The 18,204-nt window shown below is 37.3% G+C and overlaps 1 protein-coding gene across 6 annotated transcripts in view; it reads left to right on the plus strand.

Moving 5' to 3' along the window:
* Window positions 1–18,204, plus strand: part of Stag1 (STAG1 cohesin complex component) — a 383,606-nt gene that overhangs the window by 292,406 nt on the left and 72,996 nt on the right. For all 6 annotated transcript variants that reach the window (XM_087562318.1, XM_087562317.1, NM_001433817.1 and 3 more), the window contains 5 exons: window positions 514–606; window positions 702–791; window positions 933–1,136; window positions 2,283–2,353; window positions 9,979–10,066. In XM_087562318.1, coding sequence (XP_087418444.1) covers window positions 514–606; window positions 702–791; window positions 933–1,136; window positions 2,283–2,353; window positions 9,979–10,066 — 546 coding nt within the window. The remainder of the gene's footprint in view (window positions 1–513; window positions 607–701; window positions 792–932; window positions 1,137–2,282; window positions 2,354–9,978; window positions 10,067–18,204) is intronic.

Genomic DNA, 18,204 nt, shown 5'->3' on the forward strand with positions numbered 1-18,204 from the left:
AATTAACAATAAGATGACACTGCTTTACTTTTAATGCCCTAGTCTTATTCTCTAATACCAGGGAATGGGGACCATGAAATTTATTTTGAACTCTAGGTTCCATTCTGTTCTTCCACAATAACCGAACATTTATTTCTCTAGTGAGCTATGGTTCCTTCCTACTGACTGATAGGATCAGAATCTCAACAGTAAATTGTATTGAAGTTAATAATAGGCTGTTACTTCTTCTAGGCATGTATACTGTCTAGAGATAAGAAATACACATTCACATAAATAGCACTCTATGTCCATTATTGCTGACCTAAATATATCCTAACAATTTTTAATTCTATTTTTAAATAGTTGAACTAAGTAATTATTATAATTCAGAAGTCAAATTAATCTTAAACAAAGTCTTTTATATTCTCTTCAATTTCATGTTATATTATCTGTCAATGTTTCAGCTTTTTACATTAACATTTTTAATTTTTAAATTGTCAAATAAACTCTTTTATCATTTCAATTTGTTTCTAGGTGCTAACAGCCAAAGAAAGGAAAACTCAAATTGATGATAGAAATAAATTAACTGAACATTTTATCATTACACTTCCTATGTTACTATCAAAGGTATGTGACATTCTTAGTTTCATGATAATAATGCCTGAGTTTGCTTCCGTGCCCTGTTAATGCAATCACTCTGTCTCCTTTGCTGTGTCCTCTAGTATTCTGCAGATGCAGAGAAGGTAGCGAACTTGCTGCAGATTCCACAGTATTTTGATCTGGAAATCTACAGCACAGGTCGGATGGAAAAGGTAAGACGCTCTGAGATTCTCCTGGGAAAGTAGTTTTAGTAACTGGATTTTTTCATTTTCATCTAATCGTATGTTATTCAACAAAGGATGATTATCGTTATTAATCTAAATGTCACAGTTTTTCTTTTTTTCCCTCTTCAGCACCTGGATGCTTTATTAAAACAGATTAAGTTTGTTGTAGAGAAACATGTAGAGTCAGATGTCCTAGAAGCCTGCAGTAAAACCTACAGCATTTTATGCAGTGAAGAGTACACCATTCAAAATCGAGTCGATATTGCTCGGAGCCAGCTCATTGATGAATTTGTAGATCGATTCAATCATTCTGTAGAAGACCTATTGCAAGAGGTATGTTATAATGTTGATGGTGCAATAATTTTGGCTAATAATTGTTCAGAATAGCCGAGTATATAACTCAGTTCTTTTTTTTTTTTTTTTTTAATCTGAAAGCCTACCAATTACCACTGAACTAGAACATCTTGTAAAATTCAACCTTTTAGTTTTCTTTTTATGCTACACTTTTTCCTCTTTCAAGAACAATTCACCATTTGGTTTTTTTTGGGGGGGGGTTAATCTGGGATCCAATTTACATTTTTAAATTACTTCTTCATTATAATGTGCTAGTGAACAGAACATACAAATTAAATTAGATAGATAAACTTGCTCAAGGAAGCAGCACTCTTGGCGAACTGGTAATTTTTCTCATTTTTTTAGTGTGGTTTTCTATATCATGTTCTTACTTTCTTACCTATAAGGCAATCTGAAATTCCTGTAATTTATGTTTTGATATTCCTTAGACATCTATATAACTTATTTTTTAAAGAATTTTGTGGTTTTTTTCAAACTTAACAATTTTTCTCTTTAGTGTTAAGTATAACTTTATTTTTTATTAGTTATTTTCTTTATTTACACTTCAAATGTTATCTGCCCTTGCGGTTTCCCATCTGCAACTTCCCCCGCCATCCCTCCCATCCCTGCCCCCACTTCTACGCGTTGCTCGCCCACTCCCTCATCACTCTGGCATTATTTTGTTCCCCTTCTAAGTAGGACTAAAGCATCCACACTTTGGTCATCATACTTTCTCTACAGCCATAGAAATAGATGATCATCAGTGACATCGTAAATAATCTTTAAACCTTCTTTAGGATATGACTAGCTCAAGTAGTAACTGGCGTGTGCTCAGAGAAACAGCCAGTTTCTAGTCAGTCCTTAGTACTAAGAGACAGATTACACTAAGTAGAGGTTTAAAACACTGTCACATAGAATTATGATTTCAGGGAATTTACAAACATATATAATGTCACAGCTATTATATTATATTAAGCAGCAGAAGTTGATTATGTGTAGATGTGACCATTATACTTTTTATTTGTTTTTATCTGTAGTGAATATGCTATTTTGTGTAATAGATTTCAGGTAGGTAACCATTAATAGGCTTCAATATGAAGGTGAGTTGCTATGAAAATGAAGTCATTTTTGCTTTTTTATTTATAGGGTGAAGAAGCTGATGATGATGATATCTACAATGTTCTTTCCACCTTAAAGCGTTTAACTTCTTTTCACAAGTATGTCATATTTAATATTAACGTAAAGTTAGCAAGTAGTATAATATTTGACTTCTTTTTTTTTCCTCTTGATAAAATTGGGTATTTCTTTTTTCTCCATCTTTATTAACTTGAGTATTTCTTATTTATACTTCGATTGTTATTCCCTTTCCTGGTTTCCGGGCCAACATCCCCGTAACCCCTCCACCTCCCCTTCTATATGGATGTTCCCATCCCCATCCTCCCCCCATTACCACCCTCTCCCCAACAATCACATTTACTGGGGGTTCAGTCTTGGCAGGACCAAGGGCTTCCCCTTCCACTGGTGCTCTTACTAGGCTATTCATTGCTACCTATGAGGTTGGAGCCCAGGGTCAGTCCATGTATAGTCTTTAGGTAGTGGCTTAGTCCCTGGAAGCTCCCGTTGGTTGGCATTGTTGTACATATGGGGTCTCAAGCCCCTTCAAGCTCTTTCAGTCCTTTTCTGATTCCTTCAACGGGGGTCCTATTCTCAGTTCAGTGGTTTGCTGCTGGCATTAGCCTATGTGTTTGCCATATTCTGGCTGTGTCTCTCAGGAGAGGTCTACTTCTGGTGCCTGTCGGCCTGCACTCTTTGCTTCATCCATCTTATCTAGTTTGGTGGCTGTATATGTATGGGCCACATGTGGGGAAGGCTCTGAATGGGCATTCCTTCAGCCTCTGTTCTAAACATTACCTCCCTAACCTCTCCCAATTGTATTCCTGTTCCCCATTTAAAGAAGTAGTAAAGCATCCGCATTTTGGTCATCCTTCTTGAGTTTCATGTGTTCTGGGCATCTAGGGTAATTCAAGCATTTGGGCCAATAGCCACTTATCAATGAGTGCATACCATGTGTGGTTTTCTGTGATTGGTTTACCTCACTCAGGATGATATTTTCCAGTTCCATCCATTTGCCTATGAATTTCATGAAGTCATTGTTTTTGATAGCTGAGTAATATTCCATTGTGTAGATGTACCACATTTTCTGTATCCATTCCTCTGTTGAAGGGCATCTGGGTTCTTTCCAGCTTCTGGCTATTATAAATAAGGCTGCTATGAACATAGTGGAGCATGTGTCTTTTTTATATGTTTTTTATATCTTTTGGGTATATGTCCAAGAAAGGTATAGCTGGGTCCTCAGGTAGTTCCATGTCCAATTTTCTGAGGAACCTCCAGACTGATTTCCAGAATGGTTGTACCAGTCTGCAATCCCACCAACAATGGAGGAGTGTTCCTCTTTCTCCACATCCTCGCCAGCATTTGCTGTCACATGAGTTTTTGATCTTAGCCATTCTCACTGGTGTGAGGTGAAATCTCAGGGTTGTTTTGATTTGCATTTCCCTTATGACTAAAGATGTTGAACATTTCTTTAGGTGTTTCTCAGCCATTCGGCATTCCTCAGCTGTGAATTCTTTGTTTATCTCTGAACCCCATTTTTTAATAATTTGTCTCCCTGCGGTCTAACTTCTTGAGTTCTTTGTATAATTTGGATATAAGCCCTCTATCAGTTGTAGGATTGGTAATGATCTTTTCCCAATCTGTCGGTTGTCGTTTTGTCCTAACAACAGTGTCCTTTGCCTTACAGAAGCTTTGCAGGTTTATGAGATCCCGTTTGTCGACTCTTGATCTTAGTGCATAAGCCATTATTGGTGTTTTGTTCAGGAAATTTTCTCCAGTGCCCATGTGTTCGAGATGCTTCCCCACTTTTTCTTCTATTAGTTTAATTGTATCTGGTTTGATGTGGAGGTCCTTGATCCACTTGGACTTAAGCTTTGTACAGGGTGATAAGCATGGATCGATCTGCATTCTTCTACATGCTGACCTCCAGTTGAACCAGCACCATTTGCTGAAAATGCTATCTTTTTTCCATTGGATGTTTTGGCTCCTTTGTCAAAAATGAAGGGACTCTAGGTGTGTGTGTTCGTTTCTGGGTCTTCAATTCTATTCCACTGGTCTATCTGTCTATCTCTGTACCAATACCATGCCGTTTTTATCACCATTGCTCTGTAATACTGCTTGAGATCAGGGATAGTGATTCCCCAGAACTATATTGAATAAGTAGGGAGAGAGTGGGCAGCCCTGTCTAGTCCCAGATTTTAGTGGGATTGCTTCAAGTTTCTCTCCATTTAGTTTGATGTTAACTAGTGGTTTGCTGTATATGGCTTTTACTATGTTTGGGTATGGGCCTTGAATTCCTATTCTTTCCAGGACTTTTATCATGAAGGGGTGTTGAATTTTGTCAAATGCTTTCTCAGCATCTAATGAAATGATCATGTGGTTTTGTTCTTTCAGTTTGTTTATATAATGGATCACGTTGATGGTTTTCCGTATATTAAACCATCCCTGCATAACTGGGATGAAGCCTACTTGATCATGGTGGATGATTGTTTTCATGTGCTCTTGGATTCGGTTTGCCAGAATTTTATTGAGTATTTTTGCATCGATATTCATAAGGGAAATTGGTCTGAAGTTCTCTTTCTTTGTTGTGTCTTTGTGTGGTTTAGGTATAAGAGTAGTTGTGGCTTCATAGAAGGAATTCGGTAGTGATCCATCTGTTTCAATTTTGTGGAATAGTTTGGATAGTATTGATAAGAGGTCTTCTATGAAGGTGTGATAGAATTCTGCACTAAACCCGTCTGGACCTGGGCTCTTTTTGGTTGGGAGACCTTTAATGACTGCCTTTATTTCCTTAGGAGTTATGGGGTTGTTTAACTGGTTTATCTGTTCCTGATTTAACTTCGGTACCTAGTATCTGTCTAGGAAACTGTCCATTTCCTGCAGATTTTCAAGTTTCGTTGAATATAGGCTTTTGTAGTAGGATCTAATGATTTTTTGAATTTCCTCTGATTCTTTAGTTATGTCTCCCTTTTCATTTCTGATTTTGTTAATTTGGATATACTCTCTGTGCCCTCTGGTTAGTCTGGCTAAGGGTTTATTTATCTTGTTGATTTTCTCAAAGAACCAGCTTTTGGTTCTGTTGATTCTTTCTATGGTCCTTTTTGTTTCTACTTGGTTGCTTTCAGCTCTGAGTTTGATTATTTCCTGCCTTCTACTCCTCCTGGGTGTATTTGCTTCTTTTTGTTCTAGAGCTTTTAGGTGTGCCGTCAAGCTGCTGATATATGCTCTCTCCTGTTTCTTTCTGCAGGCACTCAGAGCTATGAGTTTTCCTCTTAGCACAGCTTTCATTGTGTCCCATAAGTTTGGGTATGTTGTACCTTCATTTTCATTAAGTTCTAATTAGTCTTTAATTTCTTTATTTCTTCCTTGACCATAAGTTATCACTGAGTAGAGCACTGTTCAACTTCCATGTATATGTGGATGTTCTTTCCTTATTGTTATTGAAGAGCAGCTTTAGTCTGTGGTGGTCTGATAGGATGCATGGTATTATTTCTATCTTTCTGTATCTTTTGAGGCCTGTTTTGTGCCTGTTTATATGGTCAATTTTGAAGAAGGTACCATGAGGTGGTGAGAAGGTATATCCTTTTGTTTTAGGATAGAATGTTCTATAAATGTCTGTTAAGTCCAATTGATTCATGACTTCTCTTAGTCTGTCTATATCTCTGTTTAATTTCTGTTTCCATGATCTGTCCATTGATGAGAGTCGAGTGTTGAAATCTCCTACTGTTACTGTGTGAGGTGCAATATGTGCTTTGAGCTTTAGTAAGGTTTCTACTGTTACGTGTGTAGGTGCCCTTGTGTTTGGAACATAGATATTTATGATTGAGAGTTCATCTTGGTTGATTTTTCCTTTGATGAATATGAAGTGTCCTTCCTTATCTTTTTTGATGACTTTTGGTTGAAAGTCAATTTTATTTGATATTAGAATGGCTACTCCAGCTTGCTTCTTCCGACCATTTGCTTGGAAAGTTGTTTTCCAGCCTTTCACTCTGAGGTAGGGTCTGTCTTTTTCACTGAGGTGTGTTTCTTGCAGGCAGCAAAATCCTGGGTTCTCATTATGTATCCAGTTTGTTAGTCTGTGTCGTTTTATTGGGTAATTAATTCGTTGATGTTGAGAGGTTTCCTGTTACCTTCGTATTTGTAGGTGAGATTATGTTTGCGCACTTGTCTTCTCTTTGTTTTGTTACAAAACGATTAGGTTCTTGCTTTTTCTAGCTTGCCGCCTCATGTTGGGCTTTACCATTATTTATTATCCTTTGTAAAGCGGATTTGTAGAAAGATATTGTGTAAATTTGGTTTTGTGATGGAATATCTTGGTTTCTCCATCTATGTTAATTGAGAGTTTTGCTGGATACAGTGGCCTGGGCTGGACTATGTGTTTTCTTAGGGTCTGTATGACATCTGTCTCTTTCTTTTGGTTAGGGAAGTTTTTTTCTATGATTTTGTTGAAAATATTTACTGGTCCTTTGAGTTGGGAGTCTTCACTCTCTTCTATACCTATTATCCTTAGGTTTGATCTTCTCATTGAGTCCTGGATTTCCTGTATGTTTTGAACCAGTAGCTTTTTCAGTTTTGCATTATCTTTGACCTTTGTGTCAATGATTTCTATGGAATCTTCTGCTCCTGAGGTTCTCTCTTCGATCTCTTGTATTCTCTTGGTGATACTTGTATCTACGGCTCCTTGTTTCTTCCTTTGGTTTTCTATATCCAGGGTTGTTTCCCTTTGTGCTTTCTTTATTGTTTCTATTTCCATTTTCAATTCCTTCACCTGTTTGTGTTTTCCTGGAATTCTTTCAGGGATTTTTGTTTCCTCTCTTAGGGCTTCTACTTGTTTACTTGTGTTTTCCTGCATTTCTCTAAGGGAACAGTCCTCCAGCATCATGATCAAATATGATTTTAAATCTAGATCTTGCTTTTCTGGTGTGTTTAGATATTCAGTGTTTGCTTTGGTGGAAGAATTGGGCTCCGATGATGCCATGTAGTCTTGGTTTCTGTTGCTTGCGTTCCTCCGGTTGCCTCTCGCCATCAGGTTGTCTCTGGTGTTATCTTGTTCTCCTAGTTCTAGCAGTGGCTTGACTGTCCTATAGGCCTGTGTGTCAGGAGTGCTGTAGACCTGTTTTCCTGTTTTCTTTCAGCCAGTTATGGGAACAGAGTGTTCTGCCTTCGTCCGTCTAGTTGTTCCTGTCTACTGGCTTTCAGCTCTTCCTGTGGGCATGTGTCCTTAGTCCACCAGGCAGGTCACTTGGAGCAGAAAAGTTGGTCTTACCTCTGGTCTTCGGCCTGAAGTCGCTTCTCTTGGCTGGGTTTCAGCTCTCCGTGAGGGCAGCAACTGCCCCGCCTTCTCCGGCGTCCCTGTGCAGAGGGGCTCAGATGACGCTAGGAGTTTTCCTCTAGAGTTAGAAATGTGGGCAGAGAGTAGTCTCCTCTGGCTTCCCAGGCATGTCTGCCCCTCTGAAGGTCTAGCTCTCCCTCCCACGGGATTTGGGTACAGGGAGCTGTTTGACCCGGTCCCTTCAGATCCAGGCACTGTCTGCACCACTGGGCTCCTGCAGTGGAGTGCCCTTATCTTCCTGTTCCCAGAGGCCCTATACAGTTTCCTCTTGGGTCATGGATGTGGGCAAAGGTGGGCATGAGTGGCGGTCTCTCCTGCCCTGCACTCTCAGGAGTGCCCACACGTCTGGGCGATGAGCTCTTTCTCCCACGGTATTTGGGAGCAGGGAGCTGTGGTATTTGAGTTTTTACAAAAGTTATGTATTTTGAATATTAGAATATAACAAATTTTGTTCATTCCATTTTTCTTTGAATATTATGTTTAACTAATGGTGGGATGAGATTTATTATTAATTTACTATAAGCTAATATTTAAATACCAAGTATACTTATATGCATGTTAATCAATCCATATTATTTAACACAATAAATGGACTTATTTAATAATCTAGAGTTTATAATTAATTTTTAATTGATGATATTAACAGTCTTGCTAATAAGTAAAATTAAAATTGTTGGGAAGATTGAGAAAACATTTTTGAGAAGTCATCCAAGTTACTCCTCTGGCTGGTAGATCATTATTTTTTTTCGGTGTGAACAGAAAAGTTGATTAAGGAAACAAAAGGTTCAGGTAGAATGTGCTTTCAAACTATAGTCCTCATATCCCTGTAGTGAGTGTTATCTTCTCCATAAAGGAAGAGAAACAGAATTGTGTTGTCAAAAGTAAGTTTGTTTGTAGCTCTTAACAAATTACATTATAAAAGAGTTTCTAAAATGTAGGGTTTTAGTTGAGTGTGGTAGTTACCACAACGGTTTCCACCTGCCTTTAAGGGGAAAGAATGGCTCAGCTCAAGAGATTGAGGCCACCTCGTCTACAGAGATGAGTAGTGAGATCTTGTCTCTATGGATAAGAGAGAGGAAGGAAGGAAAGGAAGAAGGAAGGAAGGCGAAAATAGAAAAATCTAACTCTTTTCATATAATTAAACTTACTGGAACCACTTGTCAAACTATGCTTATTTTAAACCATACCTTGTCATTTATGATAAAAATTGACAGCCATAGTCAAAAGAACTGAGTTCACAGTGTAGTTCAGATTTCTTCCTTCAAAGGATGGTAGCATCAAGGCAGGGGGATGTACTACATTCTACACCACGTAGTGAGTGCTAACAAGAATCTCCTTCAGTAACACCCATTCAGAGCCTGCCCCACATGTGGCCCACACATATACAGCCACCCAATTAGACAAGATGGATGAAGCAAAGAAGTGCAGACCAACAGGAGCCGGATGTAGATAGCTCCTGAGAGACACAGCCAGAATACAGCAAATACAGAGGCGAATGCCAGCAGCAAATCACTGAACTGAGAATAGGACCCCCGTTGAAGGAATCAGAGAAAGAACTGGAAGAGCTTGAAGGGGCTCGAGACCCCATATGTACAACAATGCCAAGCAACCAGAGCTTCCAGGGACTAAGCCACTACCTAAAGACTATACATGGACTGACCCTGGACTCTGACCTCATAGGTAGCAATGAATATCCTAGTAAGAGCACCAGTGGAAGGGGAAGCCCTGGGTCCTGCTAAGACTGAACCCCCAGTGAACTAGACTGTTGGGGGGAGGGCGGCAATGGGGGGAGGGTTGGGAGGGGAACACCCGTAAGGAAGGGGAGGGGGGAGGGGGATGTTTGCCCGGAAACCGGGAAAGGGAATAACACTCGAAATGTATATAAGAAATACTCAAGTTAATAAAAAAATAAAATAAAATAAAATTAAAAAATTAAAAAAAAAAAGAATCTCCTTCAGGAGACTGAAGGCTGTATAAATGGCCACTCAGTGGAGTTTGAGTTTTCCCGTATTTTCTATTCTCTAATACTATAATTCTGTCCATTTCATGACAGCAGAGTTCTCTTTCAAATACACACATGTAATTATATATTTTAAATTGTTAAAGGAATACTTTTAGATATAGTAACTTATATTTGTATGCCTTATGAATTTAGATTAACCATATTAGTGGAAACCTGACATTAAATGTGCAACCAATGATTTATGTAATGTGCTCTTTAGCATCAGCTCGTTTCATTCTTTGTTTCTCTTTCACATTTGAATGTTTCTTTTATGGGTCTTTTTTCAGTTCTTCAAGAAAATAAAATGTTTCTTTGTTGTTATCCTTACTAAAATTGAGCTCAAATTTAGATTATCTTTTATTCTAAATTAAAATGTAAACTTTTGTTTATTTTAGTGCTCATGATCTCACTAAATGGGATCTGTTTGGTAATTGCTACAGACTATTGAAGACTGGAATTGAACATGGAGCTATGCCAGAACAGGTAGGGAATTTTTAATATTCATTCTGAGATTTAGGAATCTAAGGTACTCAGGAATCATAGAATTCCAAAACCTAAAGCAGAAATTAGCTGATAACTGTGTAACATAGTTCTCTCCTTTGACAGTTATTATCCTTGTGATTATAACTATGAGGTATGTCTTGTATTCATATGCCTTAAGAAAAGATAAACTAATTCTTTTACAGTACATCTTTAAAAATTAATGTTAAGGTAAACATTGCTGGAAAACTATTAATTTCTATAATACATATCTGACCATACCTGTTGTATGCATTGTTGTAAATGGTGGTGCCAGACCTTCATTCAACATGGCTTAATTTTGTAGTAAAACCATTGTTAAAATACCTATCTTAGGTATTAGAACTTCTTGTGTTTGCACTCAAGTTGGAAAGAAAAGGACAAGAATTTTTTAATTCTATATGAGAAATAGAAGACTTACTTTGTTTATTACAGGTAATCATGAAACATAACCTTATATTTACTGGTAATGCTTAGGGATTATCTGATTCATTCCCGTTTGAGAGGGACGCTTAGATGATACCTTATTACTCTTAAGGTGATTAAAATTTCAAGAGATAGAACAAATTGATAATTTTACATTAAAAGTCACAAAATACAGGTATGGCATCTGTTTTTTGAACAACTATGAAGGGTACAGGGGTACTAGTTAGTCCGTGCGTTAAAGACTCCATCAGATGTTTTTAATGTATAAAATCAAGAATAAACCACAACCAAAAGCTTTTAAAATGCAGTATTTATTAGTCATATACTTAATGATTTCAATTCTCTAACGTGGTTTAGGTTTGTAACTTAGTGGCAGACCACTTGCCTACTATGTGCACCCCCTTGGATTTGATTCCTAAAATTTCAAAAAGTGAAAATAAAAAATTTCTTACTTTCTTGATCTGACTCTTAATAAACACAGTGTACCTAACGAGGTACTTTATTTTCATTTGTGAACAGAATATAACATCTGGGGAAATGTATCTCATTTGAACATTTCTTTATGGATTGACAGCAACATGAAGTTTGAAGCTATTTTCTTCTCCCACTTACTGAAGCTGACCTCAGATTTTTCTTCCACTACAAAATAAAGTTAATGTGTTTACTTTACTTTATTGTAGCAAGTAACTAAAGATTTAACCACATTGTTTACTTTGTTTATTAATATACTTCAGTTTTCTATTCTGTCTTCCTCTCACTTTTCAGTGACTTAAATATAACTCACTCATATTTTCAAGCTATTTCTTATAGAAGTGATTAAGATATTCTTTTGCTGTTTTCCCTTTTTCTTCAAGGAAAGAATAAAAGTAACACATATCTGCTTAATGGGATTATACACCTGTCAACATTTATTTTTCATCCACAATATCTTTTTCCTTCTGTTACCTTTTTTAATAAGAGCTTATTTATGTTGTATGTGCCTTGACTTCTCTTAAGACTCATATCCCGAGTCTTTAACCAGATGGATGAAGTTTGATGGCACAACTACTAGATTGTATTCTTGTGCATGTTTAAAGCGTTTACAAACACCTTCTAAGATATATAGACTTGAATAAAATCAGTATTCAACTAATTTTTATATGATTATTTAAGTTTCCCCTTTTCAGATTCCAGCTTTTGCTTTTCTCTAGAGTCTAGAGATCTCCACTGAAATTCCTTTCTCTGAGCAAGATGTCCAAGTACTACCAAAGTTTTGCTAATGTTAAGCCCTCAGTTATGCTCAGTACTTTGGATGTGTCTAAAGATTAGTTCTCTAGCTGTTTGTGAGGACTATATTTACCATATCCTTGACTGTTTTCCATAATGGACAATTTGACTAAATGTCTCTTTAGTCTTATATTTCAGTAGTAGCAGAATTTGGGGTTTGAGAGTAGAGGATTCTCTGGTAGTACTTTGTCTTTCTAATACCAGAAATATTTTAGATGTCACAGTTTTAGCATAAATGGATGACCAAAGATTTAAAATTTTCGTGTTCTAATTTTTTTGTACTCTAATTATTTTTAAGTCATAGTATGAAGATGTCTTTATACTAAAACATGCTTCTTTAATTACCCTTCATGTCTAGTCTTTCACTTTTGCACTTTACATTATATATTTACATAAATAAGCCTATATCTGTAATGGTAATATAAACATCATTTACATCAATGACTCCCAATCCAGAATAGCGTAGTATTTAAATGGTCTAACTTTCTTGTCACTTTAAATTAGAAGCCGTTGTGTTTCATGACACTAATATTCTGAAAAATACCAGCTAGTTGTCTCATAAACTATTCTCAATTCATTTTATCTGGTTGTAGTGTATTTCTATTTGGATTACACATTCTTGTAGGAATGAATCTGAGGTGATATTCTATCCTCGGTGTATTATCCTAAGACGCACATTGGTACTGAGTATGAACAAAGTGTCTTGTAGTGTTATTACATATGCTAACAGAAACAGAAGAACAAAAAGAAACATAATCTCAACTTGTTCACTATTAGTGATATTAGATCACTTGGTTGAGGTAGAATGTCCTTTTTAATTCATAGACTTTCAACGGGTTCTTTTAAAGTATATAAATAATGCTGTTTCTTGTCAAAATTTGACATTATTTTGTATCATTTATCTAATCTTTTTTGAATCTGCTTTCATGATCATAAAACAGTTTGTAAAATCATCACTGTTTAATTCTCATTTTGTGTTTTTTTCATACTCTAATATATAAGGAAGAACTGTCCCTTAATTCATGTACTCATCTTTTTTAATTTCAAACTATTTTTATTTTAGTATTCATATAGCATTATGTTATATCTCATTACTATTGGTACTTGTTTTGTTTCTTGTACTTTTGCAGATTTGTAAGCTCCTGTGCTCTTTTTTTTTTTTTAAGAATTTGTATTTATTTTATTTATATGAGTACACTGTCTCTGTCTTCAGACACACCAGAAGTGGGCATCAGATCCCATTACAGATGGTTGTGAGCCACCATGTGGTTGCTGGGAATTGAGCTCAGAACCTCTGGAAGAGCAGTCAGTGCTCTTAACCACTGAGCCATCCCCCAGCCCCTCCTCTGCTCTTTTCAAACAAGCTTCTATGTGCTTTTAATAATTTTTGAGCACTTCTAGTAAGCAGAATATACTTAAGCCACCTTTGCGAATGAAGTCTTAACCTATAAGAAATATTTTAAAATATATTAGTTCTATAAAACAGCTAATATTTACTGTAAAGAAACCAGATGTTATGTCCTCATAGACTTTTTTATAAAGTAAAAGCAAAAAAATATTTAAAGTTATCCCTATCTTTTTTTGTTTTTGTTTTTTTAAATTTGTGCCTGTTTCTTACTGGTGCTGACTTAAAAAAGCCAGTGAGATGGCTGAAGGGGCAAGCCTGACAACCTAAGTTTGATTCCTAGATTCTTCTAGAGAAGGGAGAGAACTGACTCTGCAGGCTGCCCTATGACAACCTCCACATGTATGCCATGGCATGTGCACACCCACACACATACGCAAAATGAATACATAAGTGTGATAATATCTTGATTTGCATATGAGAAATATAAAATATATTAAAACTCTGCATTGATGTTATCGTTTTCATACCCCCAAGAAGACCCTAAAATTTGAAAATCAATAAAGACCATTTATAGTAGTATTTACTATCAAGCAAAATTTAAAAGAAAAAAAAACCATTGAAGCCAACTGTGGTCAACATACCTTTAATCATAGTACTCACTCTAAATTCTCATCTAGCCCAGTCTACATAATGAGTTCTAGATGGCTTGGGCTACAGTACTATCTAAAACAAAACAAAAGAAATTATATGTTACTAATGTGGGACCTCTCCAAGTATCCTTCTAACTTACAACTTGAGAGGCAGAGGTAGGCAGATCTCTGAGTTTAAGGCTAGCCTGATCTACAAAGTAAATTCTAGACCAACCAGGACTACTAAATGAGAGCCTATCACCAAAAAATAGAAGAAGAAAAAATAAAAACCATGAAAAGAAATTATACTTACAATAAACTGAGTATGACTTTAAGCATTTACATCTGTTTATTTGTTAAAGATGAGATACATACAATTTATATATTTATTTTTTACTACTATTAAAACTGAAACATATGAAGTAATGTACCTAAGGCCACATAGATAGGGCACACATACTAAAACCAAGCTTTTAAATTACTTTCATTTGCTGTTCATTTTTGCTATTAATATGCTATTAGCATATGGTAGCCCAGGCTATGCTTCCACTCTTTTCCCATGCCTTCTTTTCCCTCACCCAATGCCCTCTGATGTTTGCTCTATATAAAATTTCTTTTTGTATTGATCTTTTTTTCCCAAATATCTTTTGGGCTGTTTCAATAGGAACTGTGGGGAGAGATTAGATGCTGGTACTTAACCCGTCATCATGAACTGGAAATCACCACATTATTCAGACTGAACATAATATAGGGGGTGAGTTTAACTTAAGTCAGGTTATTATTTTTGGATAGATTTGGCTTATTGTATATGTTGTTAAGAATCATGCTTTCTAAGAAGACTGCACTCGTATGGACTTAGAACTTATTTCAGATACATATTTCTGATTGTCCCTCACACCTGCCATACCAAAAACTTTTAGGTAGTAGTTTGTTTGATTTTTGTGTTTGTAAGTTTGGTGCTTTGTTTTGTTTTGTTCTCGAAACATATTTAGTCTATTTCTAGCGTAGCCTCAAATTCATGGAAATTTTCCTTCTGTAGCCTACCAGTTGCTGCAAGTCTGGGCAAGTATCATGATGCCCACTTAATTCATTGATTTTATAACAAAAAAAGCAGTTCCTTCTAAGTCTAAGGATAAGCTTTTGTCTAATTGTGCTAAAACACAATTGAATATCAATATGCAAAACAAAAGAACCGTAATCATACTTCTGCACAGCTTATACAACAATTATTAGATCAAACATGACGATGTAATCCTATATTCTCAGCTGCTTAGAAACCTAAGACCGGAGGATCACTTGAACCAAGTTGGAGACAACCTAAGCAACATAGCTAGGTGCCTGTGTCAAGATAAAATTATATATAAACACTCACATTATAAACTTCAAAATCAAACCAGCTACAGTATAAAAGAAATATGAGTCGTGGGCCTGCCACAAACTGGGAGTTAGGGTTAACTAAGATTTCTCAGAAGCCTGTCTAGTGTCACAGGCCTAAAATACCAGCTCCTAAGGTTACTGAGACAAGAGGATTACAAATTAAGGACTACCTTTGGCTACATTCATGGTAAGCCTGGGTAATGGTGAGACCCTGTCTCAAGATGAAGAATACAAAGAGAATTGAGGGTAGGAATATATAGCTCAGTTGTAGAGAAAGAACTTGCCTATCACACACATGACTCAATTCCTGATTTTTTAAAAAAAAAAAAAAATGCCGCTACCAGACTGGCTGCATAAGGAAACCCCCTGCCTTTTAAAAAAACAAAAGGGGGGGAAATGAAATCTGGAATATTGAAAAACTCAGGACCAAATGCCATAGGACAGTTTGATAAAATCATTAGTCTTATAGTCAGACTATTAGCCCAAGCTCCAAGTTACATAATGACTGCCAAAAATTAAAATTAAAGTTTAAAATAAGTGTCATCAGAGGCTAGAGAATAGGCGAATGGTTAGGAACACTTGCTGCTCTTCCAGAGGACCCTGGCTCAGTTCTCAATAGGCACATGACAAGTCACAACCATTTATAACTCTAGTTCCAAGAGGTCAGACACTCTCTTCTGGCCTTAGTGGACATAGACATACACACAAGCAAAGTATCCATAAACATGAAATCAGATTCATGATAATAAAAGCCAATAAATTACCTTTTTTTCCTCAATATTTGGAACATGACTATAATGATATATATACATCTCTCATATGACATGTAGTGTAACACCAGTTATAAAAATCTTCCAAACAGGGTTGGGGATTTAGCTCAGTGGTAGAGCGCTTAGCGCAAGGCCCTGGGTTCAGCCCCCAGCTCCAAAAAGAAATCTTCCAAACAGCAAAATTATGTATGTCATCTTATGTGTTTGTGATTTAAAAAGAAAAATGACTACTTTTTCAGAACATGGGCATAACATAAATGAATTATAGTAGACTGGTTGACCAACTTGTAAACTATAGGCAAAATGCCTAAGGTAAATGCATTTATTAATACCATTTTAGTGGGCCTTAAACGAGGAGTCTAATCAATGGTTTATTTTGTTGGCTTTTATATTGCTACTACTTTTTTAAAGTGGCATCCATTCATTTAAAAAGCTAACAGTCTGATATGGTACTATATGCCGGTATTCAAGCACTTGGGGAGTAGAGAGAAACAGAAGAATCAAAGCCTCAGCTACATGAAACCATATCTCTGGAACAAACAAAAGAGCCAAGGCCTAAGAATATGGCATGGGGATAGATTACTTGCCCAGTTTCCATAAAGTCTCAAGACTTTGAGTAAATAAAACCTGGATCATTAAAAATCTAATGAGCAAGGGGACTAGAGAGATGGCTCAGTGTCTAAGAGCACTGACTGCTCTTCCAGAGGTCCTGAGTTCAATTCCCAGCAACCACATTGTGTCTCATAACCATCTGTAATGGGATCTGATGCCCTCTTCTGGTGTGTCTGAAGACAGCTACAGTGTGCTCATTTTAAAAAAAAAAATGGGACATAGAGTGGAGCAGGGACTAAAGAAAAGGCCATCCAGAGACTGTCCCAGCTAGGGATCCATCCCATATGCATCCACCAAACCCAGGCACTATTGCTGATGCAAAGAAGTGCTTGCTGACAGGAGCCAGATATGGATGTCTCCTGAGAGGCTCTGCCAGAACCTTACTGATACAGATGAGGATGCTTGTAGATAAGCATTGAACTGAGCACAGGAACCCCAATGGAGGAGTTAGAGAAAGGACTGAAGGAGCTGAAGGGGTCATAGGAAGAACAACAATATCAACCAACCAGACACCCCAGAGCTCCAAGGGACTAAACCACCGACCAAAGAGTACACATGGAGTGACCCATGGCTCCTTCCTATTATGTAGCAGAGGGCGGCCTTGTAGGGCATCAGTAGGAGGAGAAGCCCTTGGTCCTGTGAAGGCTCGATGCCCCAGTGTAGTAGAATACCAGGGTGAGGAGATGGAAGTGGGTGGGTGGGAGTGGATGGGTAGGAATGGGAGCATCCTCACAGAAGCAGGAGAAGGGGTGATGGGGTATAGGAGAGGGGGAACCAGGAAAGGGAAATAACATTTGAAATGTAAATACATAAGATATTCAATTTAAAAAAGTTTAAAAGAAAGAACCACAGGCCAGTATCATGGGAACATTTTCTCAACTGAATTTCCTTCTTCAACACTGACTCTAGCGTGCATCACATCGACATAAAAGCTAACCAGCATATAACAGTAAGTGCCCAATAGGGACACTTGGCTCCATAGAAAGAAGGAATTGATCCTAAAAGTTAGGTTTTGGCAGTATGGCAAAGGACCTAAACTAGAACTTAGGAGTCAACATTTGGGGGCTGCAGAGATGGCTTGATAATTAAGAGCACTTGCTGCTATTTCAGAGAGCCAGAGTTTGATTCTCAGAACCCTTGTTGAGTAGATCACAAGCGCAGGTTCAGGAAAAAATAAATAAATAAAAATAATCTAATGAACAAGGCTGTCTTAGTGTTTTATTGCTGTAAACAGACACCATGATCAATGCAAGTTTTATAAAGAACCACATTTAATTGGGGCTGGCTTACAGGTTCAGAGGTTCAGTCCATTATCATCATGACAGGATCATGGCAGCATCCAGGCAGGCCTGGTGCAGAAGGAGCTGAGTTTTACATCTTCAACTGAAAGAAGCCAGCAGCAGATTGAGCATCCTCCGACAGCTAGGAGGAGGGTCTCCAAGTCCACCCTTAATGACACACGTCTTCCAACAAGGCCACACCTTCTAATAGGGCCACTCCCTGGGCCAAGCATATGCAACCATAATGAAGGCTGTGAAGGTGACTGCAGCAGTTTACAGCACTGTTTCCTCTTGCAGAGGATCTGAGTTCTGTTCCCAGTGTCCTCACAGTGACATCTGTAGCATCAGTTCCACAGAACCTGATTATTATTTCTACTTTCCAGTGTCACCCACT

The sequence above is a fragment of the Rattus norvegicus genome, chromosome 8, assembly GCF_021556685.1.
Source record: "Rattus norvegicus strain SHRSP/BbbUtx chromosome 8, alternate assembly SHRSP_T2T, whole genome shotgun sequence".
Classification (NCBI taxonomy): Eukaryota; Metazoa; Chordata; class Mammalia; order Rodentia; family Muridae; genus Rattus; species Rattus norvegicus.